This window comes from Erpetoichthys calabaricus, chromosome 6 (assembly GCF_900747795.2).
Source record: "Erpetoichthys calabaricus chromosome 6, fErpCal1.3, whole genome shotgun sequence".
Classification (NCBI taxonomy): domain Eukaryota; kingdom Metazoa; phylum Chordata; class Cladistia; order Polypteriformes; family Polypteridae; genus Erpetoichthys; species Erpetoichthys calabaricus.
This window is the reverse complement of record NC_041399.2, coordinates 80621151-80636209: the sequence shown is the minus strand read 5'-3', so window position 1 is coordinate 80636209 and position 15059 is coordinate 80621151. Positions and strand designations below refer to the sequence as shown.

The window sequence follows — 15059 nt, the reverse complement described above, 5'->3', positions numbered from 1 at the left end:
AAAAGGGAGCGGGTATGTCGGAAATAAAAAGGAGGTGTGGAATAATATGGGGAGTGAGAGGGAGGTAAGGATAGAAGTCTAAAAGGCATAACTAATTGGATTGGAGCACAGGTACCAGACCAGTTAGGGGGAAGGGTGGCAAATAATTTGGACCTACAGCACATCCACCAAATATCTGATCTAGGAGTGGTTTGGGAGAGAAGAAAGGAAGACAGAACGGTGTTCAGAGAAAAGTTAACCTGAAAAGTTTGAGAACAGAAAGAAAATGGTAATTCTCCTACCCATGTCGTTCCATAAGATTTGAAACATGTATAATTTCCTTCGTGAGTTTGAAACATAGGGGTATCCATGTGACGGGTGGGGGGAAAAAGAATAGATAGATTAGAACACTTTGAACCAGAGAGGGGTTTCTTGGAAGTAGTGAATAAGTACAGAAGGCAGGGCAACCCCACGGGGTCAGAAATGTTAGATAATGGGAAAGGGACTGTAGCTAAATGGGGACGGGCTGCAGCGCACGCATAACAATGAGAACGATTAACTTGCTTAGCTGAATAGAGAACCCACTGCAACCATCTATTCTGATCCCCATAACCAGTTTCTACTGAAAAAGTGGATGAAAGGGTGGAAATATTCATAATCTTAACAGGAGAAAAATCTGAACCAAAAGTTGGGGAGATGGGTGTGTGTGCCAGAGAATGAGGGGTGTTAGTAACAGGATTGTCAATCTTAATTAGAAATCTCCCTAAAGGGTCTGTTCCAGATACATATGCCCCTAATACATATATACCTGAGTCATGTAAAGAGGGGTTCTTCAAAGTAATGATCAAGGGGTTACAATGGTTGTCAGCACATTCATGAGAGGCATGTCCTTTTATGATAGAAAACCGATTTTTCAAACCGTATTTTTGGGCCTCAAAAGGTTGATAACCCCAGTCCTCAGTTCCAGTGTTAGCAAAAACCCATTGCCAGTTGTCGCAGTCACTTCCCCTCATACACACGTATTTGTCAGATCCGGTCCACTGGGCTTGTCGACCAGTCCCACAGTTGATAATAGAGCAGAAATCAAACTGCACTGATGTGGTAATTCCTAACGGGAAAGTCAAGGTGACCAGGGCAGTAGACAAGGGAAAAGAAAAGCATAGTAGCACAGCAATCAAGGGTGCCATCTCTTGCAATGTGAGGCGTGAATCCAGGCAGGCAGTCCTTCAACTTTCACGGCGTGTGGTGTGGATAGAAGAATTTGGAATGGTCCTCTCCACCTAGGCTGATGCCAGTGTTTCCTTCGAGTATCTCGAACCAGGATCCAGGTGCCCAAAGGAATTGGTAAATCCTTGGAAAGGGGGCCGGTCCTCCAGGCTTGATGAACCTGCTGGTGGATTTCCTTCAACGAGGTTCGTAAACCTGCAAGACTAGAGAGAAGATCATTGTCCACAGTATGCAAATTCACATTTCCTACAACCATGCCAATGGGCATGGGACGTCCGGTCAGAATCTCAAACGGCGATAGTCCCAATTGTCGGTGTGTCCGTCCCCTTAGTCCCATTAAAGCTAAGGGTAGTGCATCCGGCCATGATAAATTAGTTTGTTCACAAATTTTTGCGAGTTTAGCTTTTAAAGTGCCATTGCATCGTTCTACGATGCCTCCGCTTTGGGGATGGTATTTACAATAATGGTGCACATTAATTTGGAGCCAGGTGGTTAATTCATTTATAACTGAGTTCACAAAATGAGTGCCATTATCTGTTTGTAACTTTTGAGGGATACCCCATCTTGGAATAATCTCTTTAATTAGTGCTTTAGCTACTGTTTTGGCATCGTTGTGTTTTGAAGGGAAAGCCTCTACCCATCGGGAGAACACATCGACAATTACAAGACAATATCGGTACCCTTTAGACGGGGTTAGTTCAATGAAATCCATTTGGAGGTGTTCAAACGGACCCATTGGATTAGGGGTAACGGCGGGACTTACCTGGGTACCTTTTCCCACATTAAACTTTTGACATATTGCACAGCGTCTGCAAAATTGCTCTGCATATGTAGAGAAACCTACAGCTTCCCAATGTTTTTCAACATCTCGAACCATGGCATCTTTTCCTGCGTGATCAAGGCCATGGGCGATTTTTGCCATTCCTGGGAAAGAGGCTTTTGGGAGAAAAGGTTTGTTAGTGTGTTTATGAGTCCAGACTCCATCAGAGAGGGACCCTTCTTTGGACCATTTTCTCCTTTCGATATCCGTGGCTGCACTCTGTAAAGAAATAATTTGATTATCAGGGTCCTGGTCATTTCTCTGTTGGAATAAAGAAATTGGTGTGTTATTATATGCAGCCTCTTTAGCAAAGTGGTCAGCTAATTCATTCCCTTTGCTAACAGGATCCTGTTTTCCTGTGTGAGCTTGACATTTAACAATCGCTAGCTTCGATGGTTTGGTTATAGCTTCTAAAAGGGATTCGATCAATTTCTGATGTTGGATGGGTTTGCCAGTACTGGTCTTAAATCCCCTTAGTTTCCATAATGCTCCATGATCATGGCAGACTCCAAAAGCATACCTGGAATCTGTATAAATTGTTACGATCTTCCCTTCGGACAGCTGACATGCTCGAGTGAGTGCTACGAGTTCAGCTGCTTGTGCACTTAAGCTTGATGAAATTCGATTTGCTTCCAGCAGGCGGTCCCCTTGGACCACTGCGTAACTGGTTGAGGGTGCTCCATTTTTCAATCGCAAGGAACATCCATCCACAAAAATCATTTCTCCAGTTTCTAAAGGTGTTTCCTGTAGATCTACTCTAGGTTTTACAACCTTTGCTATTTCGTTATGGCAATTATGTGGTTCTCCTTCGTTGTTAATTGGGAGAAGAGTGGCTGGATTTAAAGTGGAGCATCTTTCAATTGTAACATTTGACAAAGTACAGAGTACATTCTGATAGTGTATTGCCCTAGCAGTAGTGAGATGTGAAGTTTTGGCTTGTACTAGGATAGAATGTACAGCGTGAGGCACTTTAACTGTTAGGGGGCTCATGAGAACTACATCCGTGCTTGCTAGTACAGCTTCTGTTGTTGCAGCCACAGCACGAAGACACGGAGGAAGTGCTGCGGCCACTGGATCCAGTTTTTTAGAAAAATAAGCCACCAGTCTTTGTTTATCTCCATGTTGTTGCGTCAGTACTGCATTCATAAATCCCTGCTTTTCGTCCACGAACAAAGTGAATGGACGAGAATGATCAGGCAAACCTAGCGCGGGCGCAGATAGGAGAGCAGCTTTGAGGTCACAGAGAGCCTTCTCAGCCAGTTCATTCCATTGGACCTGGCCAGAAAGGGGGGATGCCAGGAGTATTAGCCAATTGTTGCAACGGCTGTGCTCTTTCAGTAAAATTTAGAACCCACTGTCTGCAGTAGCCCAGAATACCTAAAACAGACATAACCTGTTGTTTTGTGACCGGTCTAGGAAGATTTTGGATGGCTGTAATGCGATCGCTAGAGAGAGCTCTTGTTCCATACATAATGTCATGACCTAGATATTTTACAGTTGTTTTGATTAGCTGCAGCTTAACTTTAGAAACTTTATGGCCATTGTTCCCCAAAAACAGCAACAATTTCTGGGTATCTATTGTACAATCTTCTTCCGTAGCGCTACATATCATTATGTCATCTACATACTGTATCAATGTACTACCTCTTTCCGGCCAAAAGCCGTCTAAATTTTGGGCAAGAGCTTGTCCATAAACACAAGGGGCTTCAGTGTATCCCTGAGGCATGACGGTCCATGTCCAACGGCGGTTTTGGAAAGTAAAAGCAAACCAAAATTGAGAATCAGGGTGAACAGGGATAGAAAAGAAAGCATTAGCTAGGTCAATAACGGAGAAGTACCGAGCGGAAGGAGGGATAGTAGAGAGGATAGTGGAGGGATTAGGGACGGTAGGGGCCCTAGGGAAGATGGCAGAATTTACTTGTCGCAAATCTTGTACGAAACGCCATGAACCGTCAGCCTTTTTTACAGGTAGAATGGGGGAATTGACTGGAGAGTATTCGATTGGAATAATGGCACCGCGTTTGACGAGATCGGAATGTACGGCGGAGATGCCAGCCTCTGCTTCGGGAGACAGAGGATATTGGGCACGGTGCGGGCGGAAGGAGGGTTTCGGGTGGATCACCAGAGGCTCACAATGGGCTATCCTTCCATAATCATTCTTTCCCTGGGACCATAGTGAATCAGGGAGCATAAAGAGCCAAGAAGGGAAAGTGGTTTGTAATGAACAAGCAAAAGAGGAAGGACGGCACAAAGCGCGATGTACTAAAAAATCAGTTTGAAACACCACTTTAGTTATTAAATGGTCAGAAGTATCAAAAATACCTGGAGTAACTTGTAACCAGTCTGTTCTTTCAAGGCATTTTTCCACCCATGGTCCTATTTCCCCCCATTTAACAGTGCGTGATTTAGCTAAGGAAATATGAGGCACTGTGCCGCCAAGATAATATATGTGCTGTGAGCATGTAAAATGAACAGAAGCAGCTGCCTTTGTGGATGAAATAAAAACACAGGAGATGTGAAGGGTTTCGGGGCAAATACCAGAAGTAAGGAAAGATTCTAGCCAGGTGGTGTCTACTTCTATAGGGAAGTATTGGGCAGTACAGTGTAAAATGTCAGGGGCCTGTAAATTGGGAAAAAGACAAGGGGAAAAAGAGTGTAGGGCTTTGAGGAGAATGGTGTGTGGGGAAATATCTAAAGTCCATGCTGCAAAAGAGGGTTTGGGGTAAGGGGTAATTTGACACAACAACTTGGGGGTAGAACAGAAAAAACCTTTGTCAGTCATAGAAATAGAAAGAGAAAGTTTTGTCATGAGATCTCTTCCTAAAAGGTTAACTGGACAAAGCTGATTCAAAAGAAAACGATGCAGTAAGGTATGTCCGCCAGGACGTGACTGGACTTGAAGAGGTTTTGATACTTGAAGAAGGTGAGGTTGTCCAGAAGCAGTAAGCACAGTAACAGTTTCGTTCGAGGCAGGGACCTTTGCCAGCGAGAGGGTAGATCGAGTGGCACCAGTGTCGATTAAGAAAACAGTCTCAGTGCCATCAACGAACAATGTCAGTAAAGGATCAGTCTCTGAATTATGGGTAAGCAAAGGTAGTTGAAAAGAGTGGCTGGAGGTCCCTGCGTTTTCCTATGGCCAGTATTGTTGGTCAGGGGTGTCAGAGAAAACAGGTGGAATAAGGGGAGGTGGGGGCTGTTGCTGTCTGTGAGGGCACTCCCGACGAAAATGTCCAGTTTCACCACAAGCGTGGCAAGAGTAGGAATTAGCATTGGAATTTAAGGGAGAGGGAATAAAAGGATTCTTATTGTGGTCAACAGGAGGAGCTCTAAAACCACCTCTTCCTCGTCCTCGTCCCCTAAAGCCATATCCTCGACCTTGGTCAGGAGTATTCCTGGTATAATAGTTCATCTGTGCTGCCAATAATTTGGCATGAGAGTCCGATTCCTTCTGCTTAGTTTGTTTTTCAGCATGTTCAGCATGTCGTTTGACTTCATCAAACGTGGCACTTTCCCACTCAATACAGGAAGTGCGGACCTTGTTTTGTATATCAAGGCGCAAACCGGAAACAAAAGGTGGAACTGCAGCTCGGGTGCGGTCATCAGCATTTCCCAAGCCCGAGTGATTAGCCATAAGGTCTTGAATCCTATGTGCCCATTCATCAACCGTCTCGTCTCTCTTTTGTTTTGCAGCAGAAATAAGGGACCAGTCCGTTCCTTTTTTACATTTTTCTGCAATATTTTGTCTCAACGCCTCCCATTGTGGGTTAAATTCGCCTTCTCCACCTATCCCCTGTCCTCGAGTTAAAGCTGGGTTCCATACCCATGGAACGTCATTGCGGACACCCCTGCTAACAGTGGCCCATGTGGTCCCAAGCTTTCGACGAAGTACCTGGGTCCATTCAGCAGCATTAGGCTTATACATGCTATCTAACTGATCGAGTTGTTCAACAAATTTTAGTCCTCCTACTTCCTTTGGATCTGGAAGTGCATTCACGACATCTTTTAGTTCTTGGATGTCCCAATTCCGATTTATCATAACTGTTATGGGATTTTGGGGTCCGGCTGGATGGGCTAGGTTATAATGGGGATTGGGAACTTCTATTAAAGGGCAAGTAAGTGAAGGTGAAGGATCAGAGGAGAAAAAAGTTGGAGCTGGTTTGTGACTTCGAGTGCATTTGGAGACGGGGGTTTGTCTAGTACAGGGTGGGTCATAGTGATCTGTGCCTGGGGGATCATCAGGGGAAACTTATGCTAATTGTAGTGTAGGGGGGGCAGTCGGAATGGGGGATAGAGGAGGGGATAATGGAGGTGCCTGAGGTTGGTACTGAGGAGGGGAAAAAATAATAGGATAAAGGGGGTCTTTATTTGGATTATTCTTCCTTTTCCTCCCATCTGCCTGTGGTTCAGTGCCTATCTGAACTTTCTGTAATGTAATTAGTAATTCCTCTTTCTCCTTTTTAGCCTTTCCCTCATTTGCCCGCAACAAATCATTCTGTTTCTGTACTGCTTCTAAATTTCTGTCTTTTATTACTAATTCCCATCTATCGAACATATCCATTCGATACGGTCCACTATTATAACAACCCTGCTTATTTCTACACAGGATCTTCCTAGTTTCCTGTATTTCACTTACATCTCCTGTCCCCTCTATCGGCCAACGCCCACCACTCTGTCTATTCCATTTCTTACATGCCTTCTTGAAATCTAAACCTGTCTTCTTTTCTATAAATTTTCTAGGAGACCCATTTTTACGGGGCGTCTGTTGATCCTCCGAAAATAATTCTTCCAGCATTAATGATTTTGATCCCCCTGTGCGGCGATTAACAGGCTTACTGTTATAAGTTCCCATTATGTCCCCTTGCTCTCCCGGGTTCTGTTTTTAATTTTCCAACTATATACTGATTCGCCTAATCCCTTGTACGTATGAATCAGCGAGGTATTAAGTGTGCCACTCACTATTCCCTTACTGTTCCCTTCTTTAGTTCCAAGGGGAGACACCTAACTATCGGTCCTGTCCCAGTTCCCAGGAGAACACGGTATTGTTGCTTATTCCGTATGTAGATTTATTTATTTTTCCATAGCGCTACATATCTTCCATAGCGCTACGTATCATTCCGTCCTAACAGCAATCCTGCAATCTGTGCTCTTTTCGGTTTATATTTCCATACCACCCCGTTACTCGTCCCGTTAGCCTGTCCGCTCACATCCCCGGATTCCAGCTCAGGTGACTTCGTGTCCGATTCGGTTCAGCAGAATACTACATCAATACGTCCAGCCGAGTCTAGGATATGGGTGAGGCCAGTATCCTTTCGTCAGACCTTTCGTATGCGTCAAACTGCTTGGGTCAAGTCTCCATCACCTTAAGCAACCCGTTGAGATATGAGTATGACTAGACGGTCAACAGGAAACTCGCCCTCCCGTTATTTAGAAAATAAAAAATGTTCGGAAATCCCCCGGTGCTTACCCCAGCCTGGAAGTGTGCAAGCTCTGTCTGGAAATCCGTTCAGTCACTGTGGATGTAGCAAAGAGGAGACCAGGGGCTCCTCACGCAAGAACTGTTTCAGGACAGGGCAGTCCTAACTTTTGCCGGAGCTGCATGCTCTGCTGCCGGAGATCTCAAGTTGACGGCAGTCCGCTGGTAAGACGGATCACTGAAATGGTCTCGCTGGAGGAGTCGACCGGCCGTCTCTTGCCCCACGTTGGGCGCCAAAAACAAAAACTGTGGACACTTTTTGTGACTGAAGACAGAGAAGAAAATTAAAATTAGTCAAAACCTTTTATTGATACATACCAGGCAAAGGTAAAATGTCAGAGAAACACAGTCCTAGGACACCGCACTTCATCTGCCTCGAGCGCAGATGTCCTTGTTCTTTTATACCTTTCTAATCTCCTGATCGTTGACCACGTAAGCAAAAAATAGCGTCCTGACTCATTGTACTTTTCCAATTTTGTAAAGTCATTACCCTAAAGGTATATTTTCTTGTCACACACATCATCAAAAGAAAACTTCCAGAAAGTATACATGCTTTTTGTCACGTACGCAAAACACAAACAAGTTTCATCATTCTTGTCCTATTTTCTGTACACACATACATTTTGTTCAATTACATCATTTTATGTTTTTACACTGTTAATACGGAGTGTTTTCTGTGGTTGTACTGTTAATAATGCATCACTGTAATGTGATTCACATATGCCATATGGTTTGGACGTGTGAGGATGGCGTACTTTTAATACGGAGAGTTCGTTTATTCTTATTACCCGGACCGTGCTGTGTAGTGTGGACGTTTAGTTCAGAAGCGCGTTGTAGACGCCTGCGCCTTTCGTACTTTCTCGCGCCTTCCGTACTATCTTTGTGGACCTTTGCGGACTCCGTAGTGTTATCCATTTGACTCTGGGGTGCAGTGCAGAATCCTCTTTTCTGTGTGGCGTTAGTTGAGCTATTTCGTTTTTGAGCCATGACTCCTTCGTTCGCGGTGGATCAGACTTCGCTTGCGGTTTATGAGACGCGCGCTGTAGGCGCCTGCGCACTATGTCTCCTGCGTCCATCACCGTGTACCTGGGTCCGTGCCTTCCGGTTTACCATTCTCGGTTATCCGTTTAAACTTCGAAAAGTATATTAATGGTCACAGGTATCATGTCGGAATATTAATTTTTGTCTTAAAATTAACTTCAGAGAAAAAATATTAATCTCCAGTTTTTGCATTGATTACTCTGCTCTTGCTGTAACTCCAAATACTTTATTCCTCCTAGTATAACTTTTTTGCTTGTAGGTATTTTGGGATTGTTTATAATATGTGTAAGAAATTAGTAAGTATATTTTTGAAATGAGATTAATAGACAAATCTTTCTCATGTAGCTTATAAGGCAATTAAAATACATTAGTTTAAGCAGTATATTGTGTGTTTTCTAGATCATAAGAGCGTTTTTCTCCTTGGGTGTTGCATATTAATTTTGAACTATTTTCACACATGACATTACTAAAATTAGGATGCAGTTTTTGGTGCTACTGAATTGTTATGACTTTGATTATAGCTACAGCATATATTCCTATTACTGATTGCTGTCAACAATTAAGTTTACGTATTTGTATCAATTGTTTTGTATCTTATTCAGAAAATATTATTTTATTTCTGTTTTCTTATGTTATTAGAGACAAGATAATTCCAGATCAAGTTGGTGTGTATAGCATCCAGTTCATGTATATGCTTGATAAATCAAAAATGCTCTGCAGTGAACCGGTAGGTTAATTGAAAATTAGCTTTCTTTTAAAAAAGTTATTTTTTTTCAATTTAAATAATAAACTTGATCAGTTTGGTTAATTAAGTAAATACCCTGATCTAATTTTCCTTATTTTACTTTAAGCAAGTTAATGCACATGCTCTAGTTTTCTTAATTTTCCTTGTTAGCCTTCAGATTATGCACCCTGTTAATTTCTGTTTATATACATAATCTTATTGTTTAGACTATTTTATGGTATAGAGTTTCTGTATAATTTGAGCATTACATTGAGTGGTGTTCATTGTTATGATGCAAATTGCATTTTTTTTATCCTTTTCCTGTTATTACAACTTGTATTGCAGATTCCTTAATTTAAAAGTCTCCTTCTACTAATCACCTCCTCTGCTTTCTTTCAGATTTCAATAAATGTAATACCTAATGAGCCAGTGAAACTGATGCCAGTTGTTCAGCCTCCCACTCCAGTTGTTTCAAATATTTCTTCTGTTGCCAGTCGGACTCTAGTGAAACATCTTTGTCTAAAAATAATGGTAATGTTGTTTTTTGTAATTTCTTTGTCTGTTTTGTTTTACTATTTATTTAAAAATTTGAAAATGTTCAGCCTAGGCAGTGCAAATTACCTACTTTTGTTTATTGTTCTTACTGTGGATTACCCAAACAAACATAGACAATGGACTGTGCGTTTGTCAAGCCCCAGGGTTCTTACCCTGTCAATCAGACAGAATCCAAGACATTGATAGAGGTACTGAGGCCAATGTAACAGTAAGGGAGGTGGACACAGTGATGCAGTTTGAAAAAAAAAAAAGTTACAACTTATCCTCTTTAATAAAATCCCTGTGTGCATCCATGTGTCCGTGTGTGTGTGTGTCTTCTGGTGAAGTGCGCATGCGCGGGGCACTCTTTAATAAAGGACATCATTGCTGGGGAGAGTGCTGATTGGCTACTTGCGGCCGCGTGCATAAAATTTGTTGCTGGGGAGACACCACACATACAATAATCAGCTGCACGCCAGCACAGATTAAAATACTTGCTGGGGAACTGCACAGTACTTGCTGGAGAGACGTCACGATTATCAGCTGCACGCCACACATTACATCAGTTCCTGGGGAGACTCTGCTGATTGCCCACTGTTGTGGCAGAAAATTAAATGCATATTACGGACAAGGCAGAAGTACAGGGAAGGGAGGAATGAGTGGCAGAGTCACCGGCCTCTAGCAGATGCTTCAAAGGCCACCTGACACGTCACACAAGACAGAGAGGGTAGGACCTATAAAATATTGCGTGGACGATCCAATCGGATTTTGGTAAATGTGGTAACACCTAAAACATAAGGTACAAAAAATCCAATCGGGTACTGAGACGCGGAGACCTGCTTCCCCAAAGAGGTGGGATTAGTGTTTGTTGTTGTGCAAGTGTTCACTCTGAGGATGTCAGATTTGCGATTAAGAAGCTTGGCCCGGTAAAGTGTCAGTCGTTGAAGGGGTTTTCCTAGATAATACGAATTTTCATGATATTACAATAGGATGACTTTTAAAAGTAGATTTATTTTCGCGCACATAAAATCCATTGCTTGGGAGACACCACACATACAATAATCAGCTGCACGCCAGCACAGATTAAAATACTTGCTGGGGAATTGCACAGTACTTGCTGGAGAGACGCCACAGCAAGCTAAAATAAAGAGGAGCAGGATAGGAGATCTTCAAACAGACACAATGCACACATAAAATCCGTTGCTGTGGAGACGCCACACATACAATAATCAGCTGCACGCCAGCACAGATGAAAATACTTGCTGGGGAACTGCACAGTACTTGCTGGAGAGACGTCACAGCAAGCTAAAATAAAGAGAGGCAGGATAGAAGATCTTCAAACAGACACAACATATCAATCAACAGCCGCAGAGGAGAGGATAAATGTAATATTAATTATACTTACTGTATTGTCATATACTTTTCTATTTTATTTTTATTATTATTTTACTTTAGGCTTCTTGCAAAAATATTTTTGACAAAAAAAAATTAAGACAAGAAACAGAATGAGGTCAAGGTCCCTTGCCATTTAATATAGACTGTTCCTACTAATGTTTATGCACTACTGTTCTAGCGCCCGTTATTGTAACGGGCTTAATGTCTAGTTGTGCAATAAATACTTAAGTAAATAGATAAAAACGGTTCAAATAGTACATGTTGTATTTTCTTTGTGGTTTTTGTTCTGTCTGTGTCTTTTGTTGTTTAAGGCACAGTGGTTAGCCCTGCTACCTCACAGCACAGGACACATTTTTGGCCACAATAATCGATCCTACACCCCTTCATGTACACCTGATAGGATGCAGGTATGTACCGATCTTTATTTCAAAGGCAAAGGACTAACAAGGCACAGTAAGTTATATTCAGTAGGACACCAGAAAAGAAACCTTGACTGTTCCGCAAAAAGATAGTGTGTTCAGCTATAAAACTAAACTGCTGTGAAAGAAGTTAGTATCCTCACAATGTTTCAGTTATTTTAACAGTGGATGGATGCAGTCAACTACTCACCCACGCTGTAAGTGTGAATTATTCAACAAGCAGCAATTAAACACAGATTGCTACTCTGCTCAGGCTTAGTCAACAGCGTTCAGTGCTCTCTGCCATTACTGTCTTTACCTGGGCATAGGGCTGGTGATTCCTCTCTGCACAAAGATCTAGACCAAAACACTTGCGTGCCCTGTTTTACATATGTAGGATTAAAATAGCAAATCTACAATAAATGGGAAATAGAGCATGCAAATGTATTTTTAATTTTAAATTTGGATATGCCTTTCAAAGCAGATGGATTACACCGGGTTTGTTATCTTCCATCTATGTAAACGACTTCATTGCTTGTGTAAATAGGTGTAATGTTAAATTAGCTCCATATATCCTTTGTGAAGCAGTTTTTCAGTCTATTCGCACCTACCCCAGAATAGCTGTAAGCCACCCATTAATACATTTTAAATGGCCTGCAAAGTGGATTTATGTAACTAATTCATATAATATTCAGTTAATCATCTCTTACCACATATAAACATCTAAATATAGAATTAGCTGGAAAAGTCCTTTTCATAATCCTGTTCAGTCCATGCTCTAAATAGCTATTATTTCAGTGTGTTTTTGTTAATTTGCTTTACATAATTTCTCTATACAACATAATCTTTTTTCTTGTGATTGAAGTTTGCATTTTTGGTTTGTGGGTTTCTTGGCTTTTCTAACAGGATGAGAAAGATAATGCTTACTTACAAAATACAGAAACTGTTAATGTTAAGATAACATTACCCAGATCTGAAGTTTGAGGATGAAATGAAAAAACTGTAAAAATAAATAGATGTTCTGTACATATAGTTTATGCATAGCCCCTGATTAATTCCTGTATAGGTAGCTGTCTTAGACTTTAGACATTAAGGTAATTGCCTCTCAAAATGAATGAAGATGAATTGATTACTTGATAGTAATTGTTAACTGGTAATTGTTTTATTTATGTCAGTGCTAATAATGTATTTGGTAAGGCTCCCAATACCTTTCCTGACAAATCGGCTGATATCAAGATAAATGAAGCAAACTCATTTAAAAAATAGAATAATGCAATTTATTAATTAACATAATGATTATAGAAACATATGTGCCGTCACACAGTGGCATAAATGTTGGCACACATGAGAGAGAAATATGACACTGAAGAAGTGGTTCTTAGCTTGTTTTCTAGAATTTCTTAATTTTACAAATATTTTGCTTAGTAATAGTTTTGAAATTTTAATGGGATGTCATAGTCAGCTTACCCTTTATCTAATTCATAGCTGTATCTGACAGAGGAGCTGGTATTCCCTCTGCGCTTTTTGTCACCAAACTAGTTAAAGTTACATGAGCTTGTTGCACCAAAACAATTAAATATTAAATATTACAAAGCAGTGTTTTTTTTCCAGAAACTTGGATATTGCTGGATCTCAAAATGCATGTCAGTTCACTTTGCAGCAGTTTCACAACAGTGGATTAGCTGGTGCCAAAACAGCACATTTCAATCCATCACTTAACAGGCACTAAGAAATATAAACATCTCACCCAAATATTTGCATCCCTCCATTGGTTTCCAATGCAGTTTAGGATTATTCCCTTCACCCCAGCAAGGTCGCTTATATCTGCTGATTTGTTTCTGTTGACTGCTGGAAAAACTAGGCTAAAACAGAGAGGAGACCAGGCTTTCTCTGTCCTGGCTTCAAAACTGTGGAATGGTTTACCCCTGAATGTTATGATGGCCCCCTCACTGTTTGTTTTTTAATTGTGTTTTAAAACTTAGTTTTATTCTCTGGCTTTTAACACAGTTTGAAAGTTGTTTGTTCACACTTTGTCCTGATTTTAAAATGGTCTGTCATTTACTTTATTTATTGTTATGTAAATTCTTCCTTTTTGTGTTACATGGTATATGGTTTGTACAGCAGTTTGGTTTCAGCTCCTGTTGTTTTAAAGTAGCTTTATAAATAAACATGAATTGAAATAAAAGTAAACCATTTTCCATATCTGCGTCAATATTTGTGGTGTTCTGATATCTGTTATGTTCTTTGATTTGTCTTCCTACCTCATTATAGGGAAATAGTGATTCTTTCTGGTACAGGAGTTCAGGTGCTGAAGTTCTCATTTTAAAGTAAGGCTTCCTCATAGCCTGGGCTCGATTATTGGCATTGATAAACTTAAACGTAGAAATTGGATCTCAGAATAGGTATTCCTACTGAGGACTTTCAGAGTCTTTAAATCTAAGAGCTCATCAGAGATGAACTTTCAGACCAAAAGGTGTGAATGAGCCTTCTAACTAACTCTAAAGTTGGATGAGCCAGCTCGCTCCAAAATTAATGCATCATCTTTCTTTTCCCAGAATAATGTGTAACCATCCTGTTGAAAAGAGAACAAAGACATGCATTCAACTATTTTTAAGGGATGATGTAGACTCTGGAGATTAGATCATAGATTGAGGTGCCTTCTAGTTATAAATCATGTTCCTGTTTATTTGTGTTTAATTTTGTCCATCAGTAAAATGAGTTCAGTGTGCAGTTGCAAGCTTTAACACTAGAATTACCAGAGTCTACGAAAAAACTCGTAGATCCGGCCCACCTTAAAACCGTTCTCACCTCTCTTTTGTCTTCTAAATGTGCCGATTAAGAGGAGCAGCGAGCAGCCGGCTATTCCATCCCCCACCATCGCAGAACGTTCACTAAGTTTTCCCAGCTCATGCCTTGTTTGATTACCTGGGAGTGACTGAACTGCTGGAGTTTTAGAATAGAAATAATAGATCGCTATTTGGAATACATGCATTTCATGCGTGTTCCGTTTCTACAGTAATCTGTGTAAACACATTGCTAAAACAGAAACTTTTTCATATTTTAGTAATAAATGTTACAAAATGTAGGCATAAACTATAGAATGTGTAAAGCCCGAGTTCCTAAGATCAAATAAACACTTCCACAAAAGCTTCACACACCATATAACAGCTTCTGTGGCGTAGCGCGCTAAGATTTGCCTCTCAGACCGAGTAGCTTTTCTCTGCCTCACAAACATGAGTTCAATTCCCGGCTGGGGATAAAGTGTTACTTCTTTTTTTTCTTTTTAACCTCAAACGGACATAAAATTTGTAAATTGGTATGCACTGTCAGTTAATGAGATCGTTATATTTTCATGTGGGATGCTCCTTTTAAAATATTTTTTTAACAATTGAGATTGCAATTAACATGAACAACTGTCCTTATAACTTATTTTTTTCAAGATCCATAACACACAGACAGACAGAGCAC

The 15059-nt window shown here is 40.9% G+C and overlaps 1 protein-coding gene across 1 annotated transcript in view; it reads left to right on the top strand.

Annotated features, from left to right (window-relative positions):
- The window catches only part of smchd1 (structural maintenance of chromosomes flexible hinge domain containing 1), a 509382-nt gene that overhangs the window by 390932 nt on the left and 103391 nt on the right, over positions 1-15059 (top strand). The window contains 2 exon segments of the mRNA XM_051928888.1: positions 9180-9267; positions 9664-9795. Of these exon segments, the coding sequence (XP_051784848.1) occupies positions 9180-9267; positions 9664-9795 (220 nt within the window).